The 27,796-nt window shown below is 45.3% G+C and overlaps 1 protein-coding gene across 1 annotated transcript in view; it reads left to right on the top strand.

Annotated features, from left to right (window-relative positions):
* The window catches only part of SASH1 (SAM and SH3 domain containing 1), a 179,742-nt gene that overhangs the window by 95,663 nt on the left and 56,283 nt on the right, over positions 1-27,796 (top strand). Inside the window, exons 5-8 of the mRNA XM_050951603.1 lie at positions 2,240-2,280; positions 3,183-3,269; positions 5,542-5,654; positions 9,501-9,602. Of these exons, the coding sequence (XP_050807560.1) occupies positions 2,240-2,280; positions 3,183-3,269; positions 5,542-5,654; positions 9,501-9,602 (343 nt within the window). The remainder of the gene's footprint in view (positions 1-2,239; positions 2,281-3,182; positions 3,270-5,541; positions 5,655-9,500; positions 9,603-27,796) is intronic.

The raw sequence follows: 27,796 nt of genomic DNA, 5'->3' as shown, positions 1-27,796 counted from the left end.
CTTGTTTGGAAAGGATGCAGTCAAGCAGCACGCACGCACACATGCACGCACGCAAATATAATACAGTACAGTACAATGTTAAATGTAAACTGCTTAAAAAGGGGGGAAGGAGTTTAAAGAAACACATTTAAGATGTTTTAAAGCCGCATTTTTTTCTGCATAGCGAAGTTTCAAAGCTGTGTTAAGTCAATGTTCAGTTATAAACTTTTGAAAGAACAACCATAACATTTTGTTCACAGTTACGAACAACTTCCATTCCTGAGGTGTTTGTAGTTCTGAGGTTCTACTGTAAGTAGAAACAACGGGGAGTACTTGTGGCACCTTAGAGACTAACACCTTTATTTGGGCATAAGCTTTTTTGGGCTAAAACCCACTTCATCAGATGCATGGAGTGGAAAATACAGTAGGAAGATATATATACATAGTACATGAAAAGATGGTGGTTGCAAACCCATGAAAGCTTGTGCCCAAAATAAATTTTAGTCTCTAAGGTGCCACAAGGACTCCTTGTTCTTTTTGCTGATACAGACTAACATGGCTACCATTCTGAATGCTGTACATAGAGTATGCCATGTACTGTATACAAGCCTTGGTTTGTAAAACTGGGGGTGGAGGGGATTGTTTTTGTGGCTTTTTTCATAGATTGAAATATGCATGTTTTTATTTGCATAGATACAACATAGGCATTGTATTATCAGGCATTATTGTATAATATAATGTAATAGAGCACTATGCACACATAATCACACTAATAATGGCCTGCACTGAGTGTGTGATCCAAAGGCCATTGAAGCCAACAGAAATATTTTCATTGACCTAAATGGGCTTTGCTTCGGATGCCTAGATAGAGATTTTCATCTGAAGATTTCAGAGAACTTTGCAAAGTTCAGTAACTATTATTCATGGACTTAAAAACTAAGCAAATGAGAGTTACTCATCGCTTTGGCTGATATTCTTACATAATATGGGCTAAAAAGTAAGTCCTTTTAGCTGGATTTTGAGTGAGGAAGTAGTAGTAAAGCACATGCTGGGAGTTAGGAGAATGACTTATGATCAGCTTTGCCCCAGACATCCTGTGTGACCTGAGGCAAACACTTAGCTTTTCCGTGCCTTGGTTTCTCATCTGTAAAGTCAGGGAAATGCTAGTTCCCTCTCTCACAATGGTATGGTGAGGGTTTAATTAATGAGTACAGTAAAAGCTGTGTTATTCGGCTCTGTGCTAACTGGAAAGTTCTCTAAACCAGCATTTCTGATCTTCATAGAAAGTCTGCTGTACAGTCTGTTTGGTGCAGGGCCGACAGGCTCCCCACCTGGATTCACGCGGCTCCCCGCAAGCGGCTACCTGTACTGGCTGCTCCTAGGCCGAGGTGCAGCAGGCAGCTCTGTGTGCTTCCTCTGCCCAGGTGCTGCCCTTGCAGCTCTCATTGGCCGTCATTCCCGGCCAATGGGAGCTGGAGAGCCAGCGCTTGGGGTGGGGCGGGGGCAGTGTGCACGGTCTCCGTAGCAGTTCCTCCACCTAGGAGCAGCCAGGACAGGTTGCCGCTTGCGTGAAGCCACCTGAGGTGAGTGCCCCCTGGTTCCGGCACCCTGAGGCCCCTCCTGCATCCCAACCCCCTGTCCAGAGCCCCCTCCCGCTTCTAAACTTCCTCCCAGAGCCTGCATCCTCTCCTGTGCCCCAGCCCCGCACCCCCTCCCACACCCAAATTCCCTCCCTCTTGGTTAACCGGCACCTCCTATCTCCCCAACATGCCAGATAAAACAGCTTTTACTGTAGTTACAAAGCATTTTGTGCTCGTAAAATGAAAGGCGCTATAGAAGTGCAAAGAGTTATATGTACTGTCATTTAAACAACATAACATTAGTCTAAATGAATACAGGATCACAGACATACAGCTTCTAAACTAGTCAGAATGCTACTTTATTATATAGAAGAAGAAAAATATGTGAATCAGGGATCCTTATGATCCCTTAGATGTAATTGTGGGGCTTTAAATGCATATTTGTCTGTCTTGGTCAAAAAACTTGTTTCAGGGTTTTCAGAGAGGAACTGAGTTAATGTGGTCAAACTATTGTGATCAGAGCTGAGAGACTGTTTGTAAATAGCTACATTTAGAAGAAAAAGAAGGGAAAATATTTGCTGATGCATTCGCTTGAAACCACAATTTACCGTAATCAGAGAGCTCCCAGGAGGCGTGAGAACTCGCTGCAATAATTAGTCCATTTTTCTTTTGTGTTCTAGGCTTTCCCTTCATAAATCAAGCTCTGAAGAAAGCTCTGTAGGTCAGTATGTTTCATTTCATGTTTCCCTCTGTTTAATTCTTACATCTCTTTAAAGTTTTGTGTATGTTGGGTGCGATTATCAGAAATGCTGAGTACTGACAATCCTAACTGAAGTTTGTGGAAGTTTTGGGGGAGGGGTACACCTTTGAAAAATGAGGTGCAGCATCTACAAGTGGCAGACAGGTCCAGTCCAGCTAATACTATCATTTTGTAAATATGCAACTTGTGAGTTGCAAATCCTAGAATGTTAGATCATTGCTGGTTTGTCCATTTGCCTTCTTCAAGCCACCTCCCGCACTAACTTTCAAATCGTTAGGCATAATTTGCCAGCCTCTTTCCCTTAATTTTTGAGATACTTCATGTTGTTTTTAAATGATGTATTTGTATTTCAAAGCTTATTTTTCAGACTGCCCTCTCGTACCTGGAACTAGCTCTGGTACTCATTAGCTACAGCTATAAAATCCTGAGGTTTTTGCTGAGGGTTTTTGGTTTTTATTCCTTCTGAGGCTACCTGCACCCGATTTAAACCGAGAAAGCTAGAAAACAAATAAATGGCAGGAGTCACAGAATAACTAAAGAGAATAAAAAACAAAATGCTGCAAAGATACTGCAAGGCTTGACAGAAACAATTAAATGTCAACAAGAACACAAAAGGATCTGTGTTTTATAATTCAGAAAATGCCTCTTGGTAACTTATCTCAATTCTCCACAATCATCCTTGATGCCAAAGAATGTACATTTATTTTAGATAGCTAGATTAACTCAATTCTTGTACTGATCAAATTCAGAAAATGAGAAAAATTGGGGAATTTTTCTTTCTTGGTAAAGTTACATGCTGAAGTTTTCAAAGAGGAAAATCTAATTTTTATATTAATGTTCCTTTCCTGTACGTTTTTCTTAAGGGAAAGCAGACTGGAAAAAGAAGAATAAGTATTTTTGGCAGAATTTCCGAAAGAATCAGAAAGGAATAATGAGACAGACTTCAAAAGGTAAAGCCTTTAAGGATACAGTGCACTAAAAATGAGTCTCTGTAGCTCCTTAAAGTCTAAGAAACAAGTCTTACAAAACTAAATCAGCATTATAGTAATTTAGCAAATGTGGATCTATGTAGGTCTAATCTGCTAGATAAATACGATCAGATTTGGTCCATTGTGACTTTAGCTCAGGGGTGGGCAAACTCTTTGGCCCAAGGGCCAAATCTGGGAATAGAAATTGTATGGTGGGCCATGAATGCTCACAAAATTGGCGGTTGTGTGCGGGAGGGGGTGAGGGCTCTGGCTGGGGATGAGAGCTCTGGGGTGGGGCCAGAAATAAGGAGTTCAGGGTGCAGGAGAGGGCTCCAGGCTGGAGCAGGTGGTTGGGGTGCAGGAAGGGATGCAGGCTCTGGCTGGGGGTGTAGGCCCTGGGGTAGGGCTAGGGAATGATGGTTTGGGGTGCAGGAGGGTGCTGTGGGCTGGGATTGAGGGGTTCAGAGGGCGGGAAAGGGATCAGGGCTGGGACAGGGGTTGGGACATGGGGAGAGGCTCAGGTTCCAAGCGGCACTTACTCAAGCGGCTCCCGGAAACAGCGGCATGTCCCCCTCTCTGGCTCCTAAGCAGAGGCGTGGCCAGGTGGCTCTGCACCCTGCCCTGTCCACAGGCCCCACCCCTGCAGCTCCCATTGGAGCACCGTAGGGAGCCATTGGAGTGCATAGGAGCTGGAGCGGGGCCATGCTGCAGCCTCTGGGAGCTGCATGGTGCAGCCCCCAACCCTGCACCGGGGCTGGATCAGTGCAAGCCCCAGAACCCGTTCGCGGGCCGGCTTAAAACGGCTCATGGGCTGTAGTTTGCCAACCCCTGCTTTAGCTGCACTCAAAGGATGAGTTATCAGCAGTATTCTGTTAGGCCTCAATCCTGCAAGGTTCTGGGTGGCCTGTTAAAGTCAATGGGAGAGATAAGAGTGCTCTATTAGTGGAAGATGTATGTCTAAATGCACTATAATAATATGAAAATATCGGTGTGAAATCCTGGGGAATGGGAAAGGCATGTCTTCAACTATAACATCTGAGCCCCTTTTTTTGCTCCAAGGCTGTGCTTTGATGCTTCTTGATCTCTTGTTTGCTCACTTTGGCCTAACCCAGCTTATTTGAGGGAGGTTGTGGCTAGTCACAGTTTGGAGGCTCAGAATGTGCCTACTATTGCAAATAGAGAGATTTTCAATTGAAGCTGGGTTGAAAAAAGCTGTACGTTTAAGATAGGTTGCATCTGGCATGTAAATAGGAGGGCTAAAGATACTTTGTATTTATTGGTTACACTTGCTATGATTTATTCTTATGGCTGACATGTTTGTTTAAGGACTAGTTAGCAAAAGACTCCACCCTGCTTTGGCTCTGCAGTACCTTCTCCAATTTGCTTTAAGGCTGAGCTCAGCATGGGTCTGCATAGTGCCCGTTGCAAGCATAAAAAGGATGAAAGAGTATCTCCCTGAAAATGAAAACACACAAGATGAATCCACCAGTTAGGTTATCGGGGCTCCTTCCCCGGTTCGGCTCCAAGTGGACACTGAGCGTAGCTCTGTACTGTCTTAAAGAGTCACACAGGTGCAGTGAGGCTGTAGCGCAAATGTGAAGAGCAGGAAGGTGCTTGTAAACGCACTCTCTCCTGGTTGGATCACTCTGTTGCAGGCAGATGCCTCCCCAAACTGCTGAACAGGCACAACGAATGTGGTGAAAGTATGTTAAAGATGACAGGACTCTGATTAGGATGTAAAAATGTTTAGAAGTGACTTATCAAGGCAGGTTGCTCCCTTTACTGCTCTGGCCACTTTCAAATGTAATCGCAATCAGTGGTATGTATACACCTATACACATGATGATTTTGGCTGCATCTGCTTTCTTCTTACCAAACTCTGCTGAATTCAACACACACAGTAGGATGTTTATTGTAGGCAAGGGGCACCGACCTCCATCACTGTGGAGGAATAAGGCTGCCCTCCTTCCTGTATTTTCCAGGGAACAAAAAGTGGCAACCTGCAGGTACATCACTGTGTTACGCTGCGTCCCTCTGCCTGATGCAGTATCAGTCACGAAGTTGTGACAACCACAGTTTTCTCCTACACAGATCAAATTGTGGTGTATGGGGAGGGTTCATCCAGCCTAGCCTGACCCAATTGGGAACTGGGTTCTGGAACTGAAGTAGCATCGCCAATGCTTGTTTCCAAACACTCGCCTTTCGGTGTTGAGTCGTTTTATATGTGTGTTGCATCTCTTTGTTTCTTCTTCAGGAGAGGATGTTGGTTATGTGGCAAGTGAGATCACAATGAGCGATGAGGAACGGATCCAGCTGATGATGATGGTGAAAGAGAAGATGATCACCATTGAGGAAGCACTTGCTAGGGTATGAGATGCATATAGTTACCCATGATTCGTTCTGTCCCAGCTTCCTCTGGGGAGGATGCCCTGTATCCTGTCATCTGTTGGTCCTAGCAGGGTGTTTTTCTGAATAGTGCAGTGTTGTGCAAAAAACAAAGTGGTGGTCCACAGGATCTCTGTGGAGTGTGATAGTGCCGGCACTTTATCATAAGGTCACGAGGCTGACTCCGCAGTAAAGGCTGAGGCTGCACTTTCAAACTAAACCTCTATTTTCAAACACTTCTAACCTTGTTCAAGAAACAAGTCTCCTTTTTGGTACAAAATTTCTTATGCTTTCAAGCCCAGCGTAATATGTAGTTCTGAATGAGGACCAGTGCCTTAGTCATGTTTGAAAAAGAATTAGGCTGAGATATCAGTTACAATACTAAATGCCAAGCATGCATAGCATAGTCAATTTCACTAACTTCAGAAAAATACCCCAGGCTGTAAAATGCACCGGTCTGAGACATTCAAAGGTTTGGATTTATGACTATGCCCATTAAGCGAAGGAAAATATGATGAATAGTTTAGATTCTGAAGTCTGACTGAACATCATAAAACAATTCTATGTAAGCTCTAAAGAGGGTAGACTCTTGATGCATGTGGTGAAAGCTAATCACATGGCTGCAAGTAATTGAGTCGTCATTGTTTTCTTATCTGAACTTCCATCACAGCCACATCATTCATTATCCTTTCTCATTGTGTAGTGTCAAAATTCAGGTCTGATCTACACCTACAACTTCCATAGACCTAACTACTGCCTGTTGAGGGGGTGGCTTTACTACAGTGAAAGAAAAAACATCTTCCATCACTGACAAGTGTCTACACTACAGTGGCGTAGCTGCAGCTGTGCCACTGTAGTGCTTGTAGTGTAGCTACACCTGCAAATTGTGATTCCCTTGTGCCAGGGATATCTTGAATTTTATTTGCCTGTGAGGGTCTCTGCGCATTCATAGCAATGTATAAATAATATAGACTCTGCAGTGTTTTATAAAATAATAAAACCAATAGTTTTATCATATGCTAAATGGAGACAGAGTAGATGTATCAGTGCATCTTTAAATAAATCTATTCTAAGTATCACTCACATGAAGTTAAGACTATTTCAAAAGCATTCAGGCTGTCTGAGCTAAGGGAGCTTATTCTCTGTGTTAGAGGACAGCCTGCAACTGTTCAACAGGGAAAGAGCTTGCAGAAATGTGCACTGAAGTTCCCCCATCTGCGTACTGAGCAAGCCCAGTGTTGGTTAGTTTTTAATACCACATTCAGGCTAGCACTGTAAATAGCCATCTAACATCTTGCTTCAATTGCAAATAAGCATAAGATTTCATCTGATGTTCCCTCCCCACGGTACCTTTCTGGATTGCACATTGTCCATGTCAGGCTTTGCAGTTTTTATCTGTTCTTGCTAGAATGTGCTTATTCATTAGCTGTTGTCATGCTGCTCAGGGCTACACATACACTTTGATCTGGGGGTGTAATTCCCAGCTCAAGAAGACATACCTGCACTAGCTCTGGTCCAGATAGCCCATAAAAATAGAGTGTAGCCACGGCAGCATGACAGCGAGAGGGGCTAGCCATGGCTCTGCTCTATATTTAGCGTCCCAGCTCAATCACAGCTAGCATGGGTATGTCTCCTAGAGTGGGAATTTCTCCATTTTTGTTCTTAGACAGAAGATGATTTGTTTTGTTCAAGTTTCATGAAAATCTGTTCAGCCATTTTGGGGGACTTGCCATTAAAATTAAGGCAGATGCTTTTTTTCACAAAATGCACTGGCTGACATGAACTTTTCTTTGCAATTTTTTTTTAAGATGTAAATGCCCAAGAAATGTAATATATATATGTTAATGTAGCGTTAAGGTTGACATTTGCATAAGACCCAAGAAATTCAGTTTTCAGATTGCCACAGCAATAACATTGTCTCTTTGTGCAAATACGTGATCACACAACATACATAATATTTGGTGTTATAGCATGTATGTGCAGCTTAGATTATGGGAAAGGGTGGAGTTTAAGCATAAAATGATGCTTACTTACATTCTGTTTATTTACATACACTTCCTTGAGTTAGAGTGGCAAAAAAGATGATCCTTTATTTTATATTGTATGTATGCAGTATTATTGCCATGTTCATCCCAGGATATTAGACGCACAAGGTAGGTGAGGTAATATCTGTTATTGGATCAACTTCTGTTAGTGAGAGAGACACAAGCTTTTGAGCTTACATAGAGCTCTTCTTTAGGTCTGGGCATGGTACTCAGAGCGTCACAAATAAATACAAGGGTGCACTGGACCCTGCTATAACCACTGATGCAAAAGCTGCAGACATCTCTCCACTGCTATGATGATCAATATCCCTTGCAACACACCTTTCAAAATCCATGGGTCCTACACATACCTATCACAGCATGTGGTGTACCTCATCCAGTACACTGATTGCTCCCATCAGGCATTGCACAAACTTTCCAAAAGGCTGAATGGTGGTGAGTTGCACAGTGGGATACCTACCCATGGTGCACTGCAGTCTGCATCAATACAAGCCCTCCTGTTGAGTACACACACCACCAACACAATGAGACAAGTATTCACACGCATCAGCGATATACGAACGGCAGCAGCTGTATGTTAACGTAACTTAGGTCAACATAACTTTGTAGAGTAGACCTCGCCTCGGACACTCTTGTTACCTTCCCCAGATCTTAAAAAGAGCTCTGTGAAGCTCCAAAGCTTGTCTTTCACCAGCAGAAGTTGGTCCAGTAAAAGATATTACCTCCGCTACCTTCTCTTTTATATTGTATGCTGTTTGGTGAATAGGATGCCCCATTCGCTAACATGTATGAAATCGTATAAAAAAAAATTAAGATTCTTAGTGTAACCTTAACACTAACAAACTTCTCACTTTTTCTGCAACTAATTTTTTTTTCGCATTGTTTTTTGTGTGTAATAATAAAGTATAATATGCATTATGCTTGTAGTTGCACTTCTTCCCTCTAGTGGCCTGAATTACTAGCAATAGAATGTACATCAGTGGTTTTATCTGGTTTCCCTTAACAAATTTAGGTCTTGATCCAAAACCCTTTCAAGTCAATGACAATCTTTCCACTGATGTCAATGGGCTTTAATCAAAACTGTAAACCAGGAACTGAGAATGTTTGGGGACCTAATTTTCAAACCTGAATTTTGATGGCTACAAGCTTATATACATCTGTTTATCTCTGCAAATGCCACACTTGTACACACAAATAGTTACTGAAATGTGCAACTTCCAGATTTGCTAGGGGACCATTCTCATGTTGCACACACAACAGATGCAAACAAAATGCTTGTGTCCAACTTCAGTGTCCACTTTGACTATTTGACCCATTAGGAGTTGGTTCTTTTCTGTGTATTATACTTTTTATTATGAAACAATAGAGATAATCATTAGTTTTAAATTTTAAAAAGCTGAATCTCAAACTTCCATCCCTAGATCACTTTCTTTGTAAGGGAGGTACAAAGACTACTTTGAGTTAACCTATGCAGTGCAAAGTGTTTCTTTAAAAAGGAATGTGTAATTTGCATCTTGGGAGCCACAATTCATCAGTTAAAATATACAGTATTTCCAGATCACTTCCTCCTTTTGATTAGTGTCATTACCTCAAAACTTTTTTTCCATTCTAATGTAATTAAAGGATTAAAACAAGAAATGAACTACAGAAGTTCTGTTTTTCCCATCTTTACAACAGCATGGACAGAAACTGAAAGTGACTGTTTGTTGCTCAACAATGGGTTTATGCAGATCTCATAGTTCGGTGTCCATTGAGTAACATTTCTTTTGTTCTTTCATTTCAGCTGAAGGAATATGAGGCCCAGCACAGGCAGTCAGGCATCATAGACTCTACAGATTGGCCTGATGGCTCGTACCCGACATTTGACGGGTCTTCCAATTGTAATGTGAGTACCTGTGTCTGTGATCACTACCCTAATGCTACAAAACCTTTTATTGATATCCAGAAATATTCCACCTCACCAGAATGATTTAGTCAACACCACCTTTTAGTGTCATGGGATACAGTGCTTCTGTCGTCTCACTATCAGGAGGTCTTCAGTATTGATTGAAAATTCTCAGAGTCCAAAGTCTTAAGCAAGGATTTAAAATCTCTCTCTAAATATCTTCTTTTTTTGCATCCAGCTCTTCATCATTCAAAAGAAACAATACACTAGGCAAAATACCCACCTGCTGTAGAGAAAAGTTGTTTAGAACCTTTTTAGGCAATGAGACCTCTTTATCAAACAAAGTCAACCTCCTCAACTGATGTGAATCAGTCTAGTTCCATAGACTTCCATAGAGCTCGCCGACTTACACTAGCTGAGGATCTGGCTATGACCTGAGTCCCCACTGTTTTCCATTCAAACAGCTCCAACCATCCATTTGCTAACTTCCAGCCCAGAATGTTTGCAATTTATGCCAGACCCATAAACACTAAAAGAGTTTTCCTGCCTTGTTTTTTTACATCTGAGTTATGTAGATAATGACTTTCCTTGTTTGTATGGACATCAGATAGTCTGTGTCACATAATATTGAGTAAATTAATATTTGGAAGGAAGAAATCATTTTTGTAGAGTTGTCTACTCCCATCTGTTTATCTAATTGAAATAGATAAATCGTATGCCCAAACACATTTGGCAGTCCTATTCATACTCTTTGTATCCGACATAATTAAATCATAGACCCTTGAGACTTTTTTAAAACCATGAATGGAATCTTTTAGTAAACGCAGTGGGAGGTTGGCTTCTCATTGTTAGTTGCTCAGAGAAATGCTATATCTTCTTATTTGGAGATTTTAAAAAGGGGAACACAAAAATGGGGAAGCTAGTTCAACAGAAATTAAAAGATAGAGTCCAAAAGTGAAATGCCTGTAAGTAGCATGGAAACTGTTTAAAAACACTGTAATACAGGCTAAAATGAAATGTATACCCCAAATAAAAAAAAAAATAGAGGACCAAAAAATGCCATCATGGCTGAAAAACAAAGTAAAAGAAGTGGTTAGAGGCAAAAAAGCATCCTTTAAAAACTGGAAATTAAATCCTACTGATAAAAATAGAAAGGAGCGTAAACTCTGGCAAGTAGAATGTAAAAGTATAATTAGAGTGGTGAAAGAATTTGAAGAGCAACTAGCCAAAGACTCAAAAACAAACCACTAAAAAATTAAGTGCATCAAGAAGCAGGAAGCCTGCTAAACAATCAGTGAGGCCATTGGACAATTGAGGTGTTAAAGGAGCACTCAAGGAAGACAAGGCCATTGCAAACTAAATCAATGCTTGGCTTGTCTTCATTGAAGAGGATGTGAGGGAGATTCCCACACCTGAGCCATTCTTTTTAGGTGACCACCCCGCTACACACCCTCCCCCTTTAAGAAAGATGATGGGGGTGGGGAGGAGGGGAACTCATAGAGGTTTAGCCAAGATGGTCACTAGCCTCTGTTTGCCAGACACTGGGGGTGAATGAATAGCTTGATTGCCTGTTCTGTTCATTCCTTCTGAAGCATCTGGCATTAGCCACTGTCACAAGACAGGATCTTTGTCTAGATGGACTGTTGGTCTGACCCAATGTGGCCATTGTTTTCTTATGTAAAAATATTTTTACTAGAGCAATATTTGCTTTTAAGTGTTCTAAAAACTGAAAGATTCTCATCTTCAATTAGATGGGATCGGGGGAATGATAATCATTGTTCTCTCCCTGGTATGGCAGATTTATCTGAAAACTGTGGGACAAATTGCTCTATGCTTCTGGTAGATCATCTTCCAAGCCATTTTTGTTTCCAGCTGAGGAAGTCAATCTTGATATTTCTTTGCTTTGTATTTACAGAGCAAGTAAGTGAGTATATCAGATGGAGGTATATTTCCATCTCCCCCTTCCTTTTTTATTCCCCAGTGCAATCCATTGTTCAGTCACAGCTCCAATAGAAGGGTTATTAACAGTCATTCTTGCCTTGTGGCGTCTCAAGAGGGTGAAAGAGGCTGAAATGTTACCATTTATAGTAGGAAATATGAGTTAGATTAGCTAGCTCTGTGTCCCTGGACAGCAAGGTAGTCAAATTAAGCAAGGCCATGGGTTTAAATGTCTCTTTTGGGTCTCTTATTCCCAGACCCCAAAATATAAGCTTCCTATAAGTGACATAAATTCTGAACAAAAGTAAAACTGTCCCTTCCAGGCTCTGGGCTGACAGACTATACTTATAGCACTCATATAAAAGAGTCTGAATTGGTTTTTATTGAGGTTTGTGGCAGTCACATACAACGTCCATAACATAGCTGTCTCAGAAACTTCCTTTTCCTTTGATCCAAACTCAGCAGAGGTCTCAGTTCCAAAAGCTCTCCCTTCTTAGATCCTTCAACACTGGGTGTTCCTTCGGAGAAGTCACTGGGGTCGGAATACCTTTGAAGGTAGAACTTGACTATGATAGTCCCAATGTTTTCTCCCTAATGGAGTGACCTAGCAACTTTCCCCAAAAGCTGGGTTCGTTGTCTTTCTCTATGTTGAGACCAGAGACATCTGCTACAGCTCTGTGGTAAGTTTTAACCATCTTCCTGCTAAGTTCTGTGTGGGCCCATGTAGCCCATTTCAAAATGTCTCTGAAGATTTTTGCCCATTCTTTTAATTTTTTTTCCCCCAAGTGAATTTAGTGCTGGTGAAAGGCACCAATCTCGTTTACCCTTCAAGGGAGAAACCAATCAGGCTCTTTAATGAGTTTTAGTTAAATACTGGATAGGGAGGTTGTGAAATTCATGTCACTGGAAGTGGTTTACTTGGTCCTGCCTCAGCACAAGGGGCTGAACTAGATGACCTCTTGAGATCTCTTCCAGCCCTACATTTCATTGAGGCCACCCCTTTCAACAACCAAAAAGAAACTAGGGTAAAATGAGGTCAAAGGCATGGGGTTGTGATAAGCGTCAAATGTGAAAGAGATTGCAAGTTGGGAAAATCAAGTAAAGAACACCAGAGTGAAAAATGTCAGATTGATAGGTCTGGAGACAAGTTTCCTATATGGAAGTAGAGTGGACAGCAGTGATGCATGCTTCTCCAGAGTGCTTTGCTAGTGGGCCTCTGTTCTGATCAAGAAGGAGCACCTTCAGTTCAGTTTCCATGCTCATTCAATGCCTACTAGGATGACAACTGATTTGCTTTTGTGGTGATGGTTTTTTGATTCGGACTCTGATCTATTAGGGACTAAACTGACTCCACCAAACTCATTTAACATAGACCATTAAGCAGAGGAATTTTTAATATATTAGAATCCTTCTTTAAAAAGCCCTAATTTTTCACAACAGGGATGAAACCTCAGGATATGATTTTTAGTGAGTCACTGAAATTGGAATTTCTGGTTTTTATTAAAACTCCATGGATCTGCAGATTTAATTGGCCTTCTTCCATTAAATCTCTGAGCCAAAGTGTTACTGAGCAGTTTTTAATGGGACTCTGTGAACTTAGAAGATCAAGTTTCCATCTGAACATTTTGTACCCACTAGCTCTGTGACTGAGCCATGAGATCCTAAAAGTGAAAGAAAGTAGAGAAAATAAGTTCTTCTTCGAGTGATTGCTCATATCCATTCCAGTTAGGTGTGCGCGCCGCGCGTGCACATTCGTCGGAAAACTTTTACCCTAGCAACTCGGTGGGCCGGCAGGTCGCCCCCTAGAGTGGCGCCATCATGGCGCTTGATATATATCCCTGCCGGCCCACCCGCTCCTCAGTTCCTTCTTACCGCCCATGTCGGTCGTTGGAACAGTGGAGCGCGGCTTAGCTGACCTCCACTTCCCTAGCTACTCGTAGTTCTCGTATATAGTTATACAGTTATAATTCTTTTATATATATATTTGTATAGTTATACGTTTTTTCTCTGCTAACATAGTTAGATTGATAATTGTTAGCGGGGTTCAGGAAGTAGCCCCTTCCATGAACCCGGTGCCGGAGCCCATGCACGGCTCACCGGGTTTTAAAATGGGCTCGGCCTGCCAGAAGCCGATGCCGAAGGGAGATCCACACGACTCCTGTTTGAAGTGCCTCAGGGAATCACTTGACAGCTAAGTACCCCATTTGCAAGGCTTTTAAGCCGAGAACAAAAAGGAGCGGGACTTTCACTTACCCCTCCACCTTGGGCGCCGAGCGATGATCAAGCGGCTGGCAGAAGCGCCTCCTCGGCACCGGACTCCGCCGGTACTGCCAAGGCCTTTCGGCACCGGCCGTCGCCGGCACCGAAGTCGACTCGGCACCGCTCCCTTCCTCCGAGGTTGAGAGAGCCTACAATTCCTGCTGGTGCCTGACGGCTCCCCGGCACGCGCCGTGGTAGAGCCCCCTGCTCCTACTGCTTCCGTGCCACCTGCATCGCAGCCAGAGAGCTCGCCTAAGTCGGATGGCCCGGCACCGACACCTGCAGAGGCACCGATGACATCGGCACCGTCGATTCCAGTCCCCCAGGGCCATTGAATCCGGTGCCTAACAGCTCCCCGGCACGCGCCGTGGTAGAGCTTACTGCTCCTGCTGCTTCCGTGCCGACTGCACCGCAGCCAGAGAGCTCGTCTAAGTCGGATCGCCCGGCACCGACACCTGCTGAGGCACCAACGACGTCGGCACCGTCGATCCCGGTCGCACAAGGGCCGTAGAATCCGGTGCCTGACGGCTCCCCGGCACGCGCCGTGGTTGAGCTACTGCTCCTGCTGCTTCCGTGCCATCGGCACCGCAGCCAGAGAGCTCGTCTAAGTCGGATCGCCTGGCACCAACACCTGCTGCGGCACCGACGACGTCGGCACCGTCGATCCCGGTCCCACAAGGGCCGTAGAATCCGGTGCCTGACGGCTCCCCGGCACGCGCCGTGGTTGAGCTTCTGCTCCTGCTGCTTCCGTGCCAACGGCACCGCAGCCAGAGAGCTCGTCTAGTCGGATCGCCTGGCACCAGCACCTGCTGCGGCACCGACGACGTCGGCACCGTCGATCCCGGTCGCACAAGGGCCGTAGAATCCGGTGCCTGACGGCTCCCCGGCACGCGCCGTGGTTGAGCTACTGCTCCTGCTGCTTCCGTGCCAACGGCACCGCAGCCAGAGAGCTCGTCTCAGTCGGATCGCCCCGCACCGACACTTGCTGCGACACCGACGACGTCGGCACCGTCGATCCCGGTCCCATAAAGGCCGTAGAATCCGGTGCCTGACGGCTCCCCGGCACGCGCCGTGGTTGAGCTACTGCTCCTGCTGCTTCCGTGCCAACGGCGCCGCGGCCAGCTCGTCTAAGTCGGATTGCCTGGCACCGACACCTCTGAGGCACCGACAACGTCGGCACCGTCGATTCCAGTCCCACAAGGGCCGTGGAATCCGGTGCCTGACGGCTCCCCGGCGCGCGCCGTGGTTGAGCTTATTGCTCCTGCTGCTTCCGTGCCGACGGCACCGCAGCCACACAGCTCATCTAACTCGGATCGCCCGGCACCGACGCCCACCGAAGCTCTGACGACCTCGGTACCGTCGATCCCGGTCCCATGAGGGCCGTCGAATCCGGTGCCTGACAGCTCCCCAGTATGCACTGTGGTTGAGCCTGCTGTTCCCTCCATGCTGGAGGCATTACCAACGGCGAGGGACCTCATTGCCATGACAGAGTCGATGCTGCCTGACCCCGGCACCGCCGGTGCGGGTAATACAGTCTCTTCATGTGACCATCCTCTGTCAGCACAGCAGAGCGGCACCGTTCATGATCACGGTCCCGCAGACACTCCAGATCCTGTCGGCACGCCCGACACCACTTGCAGTCCCGGTGCTGTTTTCCTCATCGGTACTAGTCGCACTCGCTGCACCGGTCGGTATCCCATTCGCCGACCCGCTTCGGCACCGTTCCGACTCCCGGCACCGCGACAGGTACCTTGACTCCTGTAGCCTCTCCCCGAGCCTCGAGATCTCGGTCGACCTCCAGGCACCATTCTGGTTGCGGGTCTGGATCTCGTTCCAGGTACCGGTACGCATCCCGGTGCCGGTTCCCGGTGCCGAGTTGGGCAAGGTCCGATAGAGTCAGAGACTCTGCCTGTGCCTTCTTTTAGTACCTCCATGGCCATCCGGACACGCATGCGTGTCATCCCACATGCGCAGATCTTATGCTCAGGACCACGATTCTGATATGATGGCCAGCGGGCGCCAGCCCCGAAACCGGCCAAGAGTTCGCTGCCGTCTTGGAGGACGGGGGAAAAGAAAAAGGTACCCAGAGCATCCCTCCAGGCCTCGTTGGATGCAGCAGACTCTGCAGCCAGGACTCTGGCCTTTGGTGTCGCCATAAGGTGCATCTCATGGCTCCAGGTTTTAAACCTCCGGCCGGAGCTGCAGTATGCCATTCAGGATTTACCCTTTGTGGTAAAGGCCTTTCGCGGCAAAGACAGCCCCAGGCTGCCGAACCTAATGGACAATAGGGTCCTAATGCGCTCTCTCAGCATGCATTTGCCAGCGACCAAACGCAGGCCTTTCTGCCCCCACCCGCCATACTCTGTGCCTAGCCAGAGACAGGACTTTGGCTAACGGCGAGGCCAAGGCGGTCGCAGACGAACGTCAGGACCCCTAAAGGGCCCAGGTCAAGGTCCCTTGCAATTACCACTGGGACCAAAGACGAACCTTCCAAGGTGCGCCTGAGGGCGGTGTACCAGTCACAGACCAGGATCCCAATCCCGCTTTCTCCTGGCGTGGCCCTAGTTAATTTCAGATCGCTGGATCCTGCGCACGGTGGAGCATAGATACCACCTCTAATTTGTTCCAGCCCTGTCCCCGTTCAGGGACCCCTCTCACGAGTAATTCCTCGTAGAAGAGGTGCAGACGCCGATGGACGAAAGGGGCAAGGGGTTTTACTCCCGTTATGCCCTAGTTCCCCACTCGAACGCGGGTCTCAGACCTTCCTAGTCCTGCACGGACTCAACCGGTTTAGGATAAGGTTGAAGTTCTGCACGGTATCCCTGGGAACCATTATTCCATCCTTGCCTCCTGGGGGCTACTATGCCGCCCTGGATATAAGGACGCGTACTTTCGCTACGCCATCTTCCCTCCGCACAGGAGATACCTCCGCTTTCTAGCTGACTGTCAGTACTTCTGGTTTACGGCCATAGTCGCCGCCTACCTTCGCTGATGTCGGATATGCGTTTTTCCGTATCTGGACGATTCGCTTATCCGAGGAGACTTTGAGACACAAACCACTCAGCGCGTGGGCATCGTCACGGTCTTATTCACAGGTCGAGGCCTGATGATTACTATAGAGCAATCCACTCTGGTTCCTACGCAGAGGTTGGACTTCCTAGGAGCTATCTTGGTCTCCTACCTAGCCGGAGCCTGCTTATCACAACTGCGGTTTTAGGCGATGGCAACAATCATCTCAGGTCTGCAGGCTTTCCCAACGACCTCGGCTCGTACTTGTCTCAGTCTCCTGGGTCCATGGTTGCCCGCAAGTTGGTAACCAAACATGCCAAGCTCCGCCTCCGTCCTTTCCAAGTCCGACTCACCTCGGCGTACCACCCGGACAGGGAGCCAATGGTCATGGTAGTCACCGTTCCCTCGAGCACCTTAGGCTCCCTAGAGTGGTGGCTAACTCCCTCCCTGGTGTGGGCAGGGAGGCGGTTTCCTCCGCCCCAGCCCTCACTGCCCCTGACGACGGACGCGTCATCTCTCTGCTCAAGTGCTCACGGTCACCTCCGAGCTTAAGGCCTTTGGTCTTCTCGGGAGCTGGCATTCCACATCAATGCCCCAAAAATGAGAGTAGTCCGCCTGGCGTACCAGGGGTTCCAGCGGCAGCTGCGAGGCCGTTGTATCTCGGTGTTTACAGCCAACACAGCGGCCATGTGCTTCATAAGTATCCAGGGAGGGACATGGTCCTCCCCCCCCTTTTTTTGTCAGGAGGCCATCCATTTCCGGGACTTTTGCATGGCCTACTCGATGGAGCTGGTGACGTCCTTTCTCCCAGGCGTTCGGAACGTCTTGGCGCTTGGACTCAGCAGGTCTTTCCTGTCTTACGAGTGATCACTCTGCCCCATGTGAGGCGTTCTGCTGTCCAGAAGCGGAGATGTTTCCTCACATAGACCTGTTCGCTCACCGAGAGAGCAGAAAATGCCAGACGTTCTGCTCCTTCCAAGGTCTCTCCTCAGGATCGGTCTTGGGCGCATTCCTGATGCCGTGGAAAGGCCAACTCCATTATGCCTTCCCACTGTTCCCACTGGTTCATTAGGTCCTGCTCAAACTCCGCAGGGGCAGAGCGCGCATCATCATGATCACTCCAGAGTGGTCCAGGCAGCACTGATATACCACGTTGCTCGGCCTGTCAATAACAGACCCAATTACCCTGCCACCCCACCCAGACCTCATCACTCAGGGCAACAACAGGCTTCGTCACTCGGACCTGCAGCCTCTTCGCCTCACGGTGTGGCCGCTGCGTAACTGAGCCGGGGTGACAGGAAGCCTTCCACCTGGTCAACGTACCGGGCCAGGTGGAAGCGTTTCTTCTACAGCTGCAATACGCTCGATCTTGCTCCTGCTGAGGTCTCGACCCCCTCTATTTGGCCTACCTCTGGCCTTCAGCGGCAGGTCCTGGCGGTATCATCGCTGAGGATACACTCAGCAACCATCTCTACCTTCCAGCCGGGCTAAGGTGGACGTTCCGTGTTCTCATGCTCTATGGGTTCGAGATCCCTCAAGGGCTTGGAGAGCTTGCACCCTCGGGTGCGCCGCCAGCCCCAACCTGGGACCTCAACCTAGTTTTAATCAGACTTATGTCTCCCCCAGTCGAGCCGTTCACGACTGGCCCTCTGATATACCCGTCTTGGACGACAAACCTTCCTCGTAGCTGTTACATCGGCCAGACGGGTCTCCGAGCTCAGAGCTCTTACGAGGGTTCCGCCGTACACTAGGTTTCACAAAGACAAGGTGCAGTTATGACCGCACCCGGCTTTCCTCCCTAAGGTGGTTTCGGCCTTTCATGTTACCCACAGCTCAACGCAATGGGCACAACCATTGCACTCCTTGGACATCTGTGGAGTGCTCGCATTTATATTGCGCGGCCAGAACCATTTCGTAAGGTGCCCCAGCTCTGTCACGGGAGCGGGCCAAAGGGAGGGCTTGCTTGTTTTCCTCTCAGAGGATCACATCTCGGGTGATGGCAGACTTCCGAACTTGTTATGATTTGGCTCATATTTTCCCCAAGCCACATCATCGTGCAGTTTACCAGGGCTCAGGCTTCATCTGCCGCCTTGCTGGCTCGTGTTCCTACCCACGAGATCTGTCGCGCAGCTCCATTGGTCCTCGGTCCATACCTTTGCTTCGCAGTATGCCCTGGTTCAACAGTCAAGAGATGCTGTAGCCTCTGACTCAGCAGTTTTCATTCTGCCACATTTCACTCCGACCCCACCGCCTACGTAAGGCTTGGGATTCACCTAACTGGAATGGATATGAGCAATCACTCGAAGAAGAAAAGACGGTTACTTACCTTTGTAACTGTTGTTCTTCGAGATGTGTTGCTCATATCCATTCCACACCCGCCCTCCTTCCCCACTGTCGGAGTAGCCGGCAAGAAGGAACTGAGGAGCGGGTGGGCCGGCAGGGATATATATCAAGCGCCATGATGGCGCCACTCTAGGGGGCGACCTGCCGGCCCACCGAGTTGCTAGGGTAAAAGTTTTCCGACGAATGTGCACGCGCGGCGCGCACACCTAACTGGAATGGATATGAGCAACACATCTCGAAGAACAACAGTTACAAAGGTAAGTAACCGTCTTTTTCCTCCAATATTTTTAGTTTTTCACTGTATTTGACAACCCTCTGTGTATGAACAGGGTCTCTGCTTTGCTGATGATCAGTTTCATCTCTCCCATGTACTGCTCTGGAGAAACTCACGTTTATGCTCTTTCACCACATCCTGCTTTAGGATGGTTAATAATAACACAGACACAGAGCTGCTGCTGTTCTGAATATGGGGCCAAGAGAGCATCTCCTGCTCCTCAGATTTTAACACTGGTCTGGAGTCTAGTAGCACTTGGAGTCTAGTAGAGCACTTGGAGTCTAGTAGGACGGTATCAGGAGCTTGTGCATTAGAATTTAGAGACTCTGTGTGTGTGATTTCCCTGGTTTTGGTGTACATCTTTGACACATCAACAGGCAGGAAACAGGACAGTCTATTCAGAAATTTTTGCAGGGAGATACCCCATGCAGTTAAGGAATTTACTTCAGTTGGGTAAAAGTGAGACGTTTCAAGTTGTCCCTTTAAGTCACCTTTTAATGTGGATAGTAGAAAAAAGGAGATGAAAGAGCATGGTTCTTTCAGCTGTTTCAGCTTTGCTGTTTCATTAAATGAACCAGGCAAACTATGGATATGAAGGATAGTGTGGGTGTATTTGTATCTTCAAAAGTCTGTTGTTTCCCCTGAATTCCAAGGGACTCCTCTGAGCCATGCAAGTGCTCTGTCTTGCAGGGAAGCATGTTTCTTTCAAGTGTAGTTATGATCAGAAAAGTGACTTTGTGCCAAAAAGCACCTTCCAATTGCCAATCAACTTGCCGGGCGGAGATCATCCTCCCCAATGCTATTTGTCATCATATGGCAGTGGGAGAGACTTGGCAAGAGGTGTAAGAGAAGAGCAGATCCCAATGTTGTCCCCCTAGTCCCTCCTACTCTTTCCCAAATGTCTGAGAAAAATGTTCTTGCTCCTTAAATCCCCTGTTGGGGATGCTCTTAAGTGGCTTCACTAAGGCCCCTACGCTGCACAAGCAGGAGTGGCCAACCTGTAGCTCTGCAGCTACATGCAGCTCTTCAGAAGTTAATATGCAGCTCCTTGTATAGACACCAACTCTGGGGCTGGAGCTACAGGCACCAACTTCCCAGTGTGCCGGGGGGAAAAGAGGGAGCTCACTGCTCAACCCCTGGCTTTGCCACAGGCCCTGCCCCCACTCCAACCCTTCCCACCCGCTCCCCTGAGCCTGCCATGCACTTGCTCCCTCCCCCTCTCCTCCAGAGCTTCCTGCATGCCACAAAACAGCTGATAGGGTGGTGCAGGGATGGAGGAAAAAGTGCTGATTGGTGGGGCTGCCAGTGGGTGGGAGGTGCTGGGAGCGAGGGGGGGGCACCTGATGAGGGGTCGGGGGCTGCTGACATATTACTGTGGCTCTTTGGCAATGTACCTTGGCAAATTCTGGCTCCTTCTCGGGCTCAGGTTGGCCATCCCGGCACAAGTGTCTTGCTCATTATGCAAAGCATGGAAAAATAGGAACAAACGGGCAGTGTGTGCTCAGGCAGGGAATCAGTTATCTTCCCATGTAGCTGCATTAGGAAAGTGCCCTGCCCCACAACCCCCTATGTTAATGGTTTACTGAGCTGAGTAATGAGGGATTTTTTTTTCATTTTACTACATTTTTTATGGGGCCTGAAGAGACCCTGTTGCTTGTTCTTGGCCCCCACCCCTCCTTACCCCCTAAGGAAGATGATGGTCCACTCGTTGCTGCCTGGGGCAGAGTGGTGGGCGGTCTCCTGAAGAGTATTCCATTGTTGGTATGTCTTGGTATGAGTGCTCCCCTCGGAAGGCATCCAAGCATCTCGAGATACAGGTAGAATTAGGAGAGAGTTCCGGGAAACTAAGATGGGAGATCCTGAGTGGAGGGAGAATGTTGGAGGGAGACCTAGAGGGATGGGAGCTCTGAGTTACAACACTACAGACTTTGAAGTTAGTTTTGCCCTGCAACACAGAACTAGAGGAGCTGTCCTACAGAGAGAGATTTGAAGGCTTAAACAAAAATTGGTTGGTTGATTATTGATTTTCTTTTTCCTCCCAGCCCATATCATTTGCATTTGTCGAACAACAAACTGAGAGAGACAAGATAGGTGAGGTAATAGATTGTATTGGACCAACTTCCATTTGTGGAAGGTACAAGCTTTCAAACTTCACATAGCTCTTCTTCAGGTCTGGGGAAGGTAACCAAAGTGTCTGAGCTAAATATAAGTTGGGACAGATGGTTAAACATAAGGGCTTCCCACATGCTACAGGAGATCACTGAAAACGAAATGGGCAATTAAGGGTTAGCCGAAAGTAGGGTATGTTACAACTTCTTGTAATGAACCATAAAACCAGTGTTTCTGTTGAGTACATGGTTTTTAGTGTCTAGCAAAGTTTTGAATTTAAGTTCCAGGCTTTTGAAAGTGTTGTGCAGGTTTCCTTTGAGGATGAGGCTTGAGAGGCCAAATATGGAGTGATCGCTTTGTGAAAAGTGTTCACCTGCAGGTAATAGAACGGTTTTGGTTTTTGTCATTGTTCTGTGCGAGTTCATTCCAGAGCATAGAGATTGTCTGATTTCATCCACCGAGTAGTTGTTGGGGCATTTGATGCACTGAATGGGGTACACCACAAATTGTGTTAGTCATGTTTAGGACCCAGGAATCTTGAAAGATGTGTTGCGGTGGGGGGAGGGTGGTATTGATCATTATAGCAGGGGAGAGATGTTTTCAGGTTGTGCATCTATTGTTCTCGCAGGGTGTGGTGCCACTTTGAGCTGGTGTGTCCTGGCCTGTGGGGCGCTTCCTTCTGACAATGAGATTGGTGAGGTTGGGGGTTTGTTCAAAGTTCAGAAGAGGGGCTTTGGGAAATATTTCTTTCGGGATGTGGTCCCCATGAATATAGGTTGTAATTGAACAGAAGAACAGCCATACTGGGTCAGACCAATGGTCCATCTAGCCCAATATCCTGTCTTCAGTAGCCAGTGCTAGGTGCTTCAGAGAAATGAACAGAACTGACAATCATTGAGTGATCCATCCCCTGTCATCCACTCCCATATTCTGGCAATCAGAGGCTAGGGACACTCAGACCATGGGATTGCATCCATGACCATCTTGGCTAATAGCCATTTATGAGCCTATCCTCCAGGAACTTATCTAATTCTTTTTTTAACTCTGTTCAAAAAAGACATCTTAGTCAGCTCTTTTCCAAGCTGAACAGTTCCAGTCTTTTTAATCTCTCCTCATATGGAAGCTGTTCCATACCCTTAATCATTTTTGCTGCCTTTCTCTGTACTTTTTCCAATTCTAGTAAAGCTTTTCTGAGATGGCATACTATGGATTTGTATAGTGGCATTATATTTTCTGTCTTATTATCTAACCTTTTCTTAATGGCCCTAACATTCTGTTAGATTTTTTCACTGCCGCTGCACATTGAGTGGATGTTTTCAAAGAACTAGCCACAATGACTCCAAGATCTTTCTTGAGTGGTAACAGCTAATTTAGACCCCATCATTTTGTTTGGATAGTTGGAATTACGTTTTCCAGTGTGCATTACTTTGCATTTATCAACACTGGATTCCATCTGCCATTTTGTTGCCCAGTCACCCAGTTTTGTGAGATCCCTTTGTAACTTTGAACTTAGAAAATTACTCAAGATAGTTATCATCTACAAATTTTGCCACCTTACTGTTTCTCCCTTTTTCCACATCATGTATGAATATATTGAACAGTACAGACTCCTGGGGAACACTTCTATTTGCCTCTCTCCATTCTGAAAACTGACCATTTATTCATACCTTTTGTTTCTGGTCATTTAACCAGTTACTGATCCACGAGAGGACCTTCTGTCTTGTTTGCTTTCCCAAACAGGGTATCATCAATCAGCAAAGAGCAGGAGTGTCATCTCTTTTGTGTCTGAAGAGAGGCTGCCTTCTGTTGTTTCCAGGTTGTTAATAATAAAGTTGTTTGTTTTTTTAAAATTTGCTAAGCCAGTAGCAGACTTGGTTCTCTGCCAGATCTGTGCAGTTTACCTTTTAATCTCATTACTCCATGACCAGTTTGTTTTTAGGAAGTATATCTATTACTCACTTGTATAGAAAGCCAATATCCCTGCTCTATGGGAATAGTTGGTGTCTTTTTGGATAGATAGGGCATCTAGAGTGTAGAATTTCTAATTACTTTACTTAAATATATCTTAATATTTTGATTTCATGTCTCTTCTGGAATAAGGCTGGTCTTATTAAATCTCTAGACATGCTCTCACTGCCTCTTGCCAAGTGTTAAAACATTAAGCAGGTGCAGATTACAAACAAGACCCTCTCTGGATTTTATATAAGTGCTTATTTGTCCTCTCCTAGAAGTTGGGAAGTCTGGGGGAAGAAAAGGGAAGGTTTCACCACCACATTGCTTTCTTTTTTTTTTTTTTGTATGCTAACTGATGTGACTTCTGTGCTCTGCAAAGATACTGGCCTATTTGATAAATCTGGAGACTGAAATCTTCTGCTCATCCAAAGTGGACGTACAGCATGGAGATAGCTGTGCATAGCTCCCTACCCTGCTCTACAAATGTGCCTCAACCCTGACTTGAATGAACCATCATCACTAGAATGATACGGCATAATTCCCTCTCCATGCACTTGTACTGAGACTGCTAACTGGTACCAGTTGTCATGATCTGTTCTTTTTTTGTTTGTTTTTGTGTGGGTTTTAGGGAGAGAGTATTGTGACAAAAAGTGTACCTGGGGGGGGCCACTTAGGAAGCTGGGGCAAAATCAGTATTTGGTCCTGCTAGTGAAGGCAGGGGGCCGGACTTAATGACCTTTCAGAGTCCCTTCCAGTTCTGTGAGGTAGGTATATCTCCATATTTTAAAAAAATATACCCACCACAATATACCCACTAGGCCAGAGACCACTAATAAACATCACTGACATTTTCTCTAGGTATTCGTTAAATTAAGTCATAATTATCATTGGCTGAATTGTTTGTACTTTGTTTCAACTTTGATCAAGAAAGCTGTCTGCTATCCAGAATTCTGATTTGCTAGCACAGACTCAAAATGGGATTATATAGTTCCATTTGAAGAGAGTTCCTCTTTTTAACCATGCCATGCTCCTGTAGCCTCTCATACTGCTTGGTGCCCTTGTCAGTCTCAGCAAAGAGAGCAAGGAAAGAATAGGGCTAGAAAATGAACTGCTCCTTCGTTCCTGCCAGGAGTGAAGCCACGTTATCAGTGGGGAAACAAGCACTGCCGCTATCCCGGTTGTACCTGCTCTTTTAATAAACAGTGGACTTCACTCTCCAGGGGTGTCAACTCAGCACCTTTCACCAGCATTAAATTAACCCACCCACTTATTTTCTTCGTAAACCATGTCAGCAGATCCAGACTAACTCCTGAGATATATAATGCAAATCACCATCTTCTGCAAGGCCATTGCTTAGAAAAGCTTCCTTCTTGATTTCTGCTGTTATCCATCTTATACTAATGCATTTCTTAATAAGAGGAAATAGAGTCCCCACAGAAAATAGTTCCAGTGAGTACCAAAGGTGCTTCTACTGTTTTCATTCTTTATAATTTTTTACAAAGGACATGTTTCATTTGACTACATAGCTTAATGGACCTAAGATTTAAAGGAATGTGAAGCATTGATTTTTTGCATCTGGCCACAGCCAGAGATAGGATACTGAACTAGTTGGACCACAGGGCTGATCCACTGTGACAATTCCTATGTATCTTTTTCCAATTTATAAATTACTATTTAAAGAGGTTCTAAAAGTTAAATCAGGAATTATGCATGCACCTGCCCCCCTTTTATAAAACTGCTGGGAATAAAACATGGTTAAATAAAAGTCTACTATTAGAATTGGCTGTTAGCATTACAGTTATGATTATATTGGTTGATAGATATAAAGAAGTTGAAAAATTACAGTATAATTTCTTTAAAACCAATTCTGTCCCAAAATCTAAGAAAAATGACAGTAAATCTGTTATGCTGCACTATGTAACAGAATTATAATGATTAAGACTGCTGATACTTTCCAAATGTAGCAATTCTTTAAAAAATCTCTACTGATTTTAGTCTTGTTATAGATGGATTCCTGAAACCTTCAACCAGTTGTTCGAGTTGATATTGCTAATAATTTGAGACACTGTATTATAGTAACCAGGAAAAAAAGCCCAGCTCTTTATGTTGTAATATAGTCAGTTAAACTAATTGGAAGTAATTAAAAGCCAGTGAATATTCACAATCTGTATTTATCGTTAGCAAGGATAAGAATGACGAATATTTATCATTTGTAATTTTTTCAGTCACTGCAGTGTACCAGGTGATACTGACATACATGGATTGATAGCTTTAACATTTTGAAAAAATTATTTCGTCCTAGAGAGTGTGAACTTTCAGGCATTAGAACTAGCATCTCTCTGTCTCTAACAAATGGAGACTTCTAAGTTATGCCAAGAAGTTTTTCTCCATGAAAAGCTGGAGAGTGGAAGTGGATGTTTGTGTTGTACTGTTTCTTGAGAGCTTATGGTCCCTCAAGGGCTTGCATGATCTTTGAAGTAGTGGAACGGAAGCTAGTGCTGAGCATCCTGAGCATTTTGGATCAATGCAGAGCTTTTTGTTTTTACACTGTACTGTATTTAGTCCTGTTTTAACACAGGTTTGTCAGTTCCAGCATGCACTGATGTGATTTAATGTCTCTGCACCTCCTTATAATATTGGCAGTGCTTAGAAATAGTTATAACAAAGAATCCGTAATTGTCAAGACTAGCTTTATAGTCATAGCACTGAATTCCCAAGTTACTTGTAGAACATAGGACCTCATCCTATAAGGTGCTGAATGCCCTCATCTCCCACTGACATCACAGGCTCAGCAGCTCACAATTAGGTTCCTAGTGAGGTTGGCTAAAGAACTACTGCATAACAAAAGACCTGACCTTTTCCCAATATATGGCCAAACTTCATTGCCTCACGGGTGTAGTAACCTACGGAAACATTAACAAGAGAAACACAAATCAGCATTTTAGATTCCAGTGAGCAATTCAGTGTTTAAAAGTTGTATGAGTACTGTGTGGTGATGATAATATAGCAGGAGTTAGTCAAAGATTTGTTAATACTTGGCTTTTAAAAGCTGTTATTTTTTCCCTTTCAGTCTGAAATTTTCCAGAGCATTTCTAAAATGTACAAGAGATGCCTATTTTGGTGTAGGGTTAAAAAAAACTTAGTTTTTTTGCCATTACAGATTACCGTGGAGGCTATCACCATGCTGTGATCAGAAACTGCCTCGTTATTTGTAGGTTTAATCACTATTGTGGCTTGTAGGACTCTAGTGTTTCCCTGACCATTTGTACAAGGAATTTTTGTTTTCTAACAACCAGCTTATGCTAAACTATTGCCTGTGAGGCAACTCAGCTGATGGGTAGCCCAGCAAAACTCCCATTGACTTTCAACAGGAGTTGTACATGCTTACACTAGTGCTGGATTTGGCCCTATATAATTAATTTGTAAGAAGTCTAAGAAAAACATTCCTGTTAATATTGCTAAAAATAAAAAGGATTAGAAGCCTTCAGGCAACAACTGTATTTAAACATAATGGTAGCCAGCACAATTCTGATCATGTGGACAGGGTCATGCTGTCTTAATTTACTACGAGATATTAGGCCTTTATATGGAGGGGAGGCTTCATTAATATTTCCTCCTCCTGGCTAACATGTTACCTTGTTCTTTCTATACTTTTTCCCATCTGGCAGCTGCCTAATTCCCCTACTTTCTGTTCAGCTGGTTAACAGTTCTTTCTGTGGAATATTCCATTCTCAGTGTACGAGTCAGGCAGCAGGAGATGCTGTAAATGTACTGCAGTTTCCCTCTCCCCACCCTGTCCCTTTTGAAGACTAAGCATGTTACTTCTGGAACGAAGTCTTGCTCAGCTCAGGAATCAAGAGTTTCAAAATCCATGCGTTTCATTCCTCCACTAGGCAGGCCTGTGCTGAATAATCTTTACCTATGGTACAACAGAGAATTTTAACTGAGCTCAAGTTGATTGCCACTTGCCTCCCCCAGGATTGGCATTTCCTTCATTTTGCTTATGATGGTGCCTTTAATCATTTTACTACTGTAAAAATATTGTAATAACAGGATTTAAATTATTTCACCCCTCATTAAGGGAATGTGTGTTCTGCACAAATCTTACAGCAGCTTTTAGAGTTCATGTACAGCATTCCCCCTAGCCACGGGTATAAGTAGCCGTGTAGAGGTGAGGCACTACTTAGGCAAATAAAGACATGCCAGAACCTACATGGCTCTCTATGCACCCAAGCGGTGCCTCCCCCATCTACACTGCTATTTTTAGCAGTGTAGAGTCCTGTTGATGGAGCCTTTTCCCACCATGGGG

Source organism: Gopherus flavomarginatus, chromosome 4 (genome assembly GCF_025201925.1).
Source record: "Gopherus flavomarginatus isolate rGopFla2 chromosome 4, rGopFla2.mat.asm, whole genome shotgun sequence".
Lineage (NCBI taxonomy): Eukaryota > Metazoa > Chordata > Testudines > Testudinidae > Gopherus > Gopherus flavomarginatus.
This window is presented reverse-complemented; position numbering and strand designations above follow the sequence as displayed.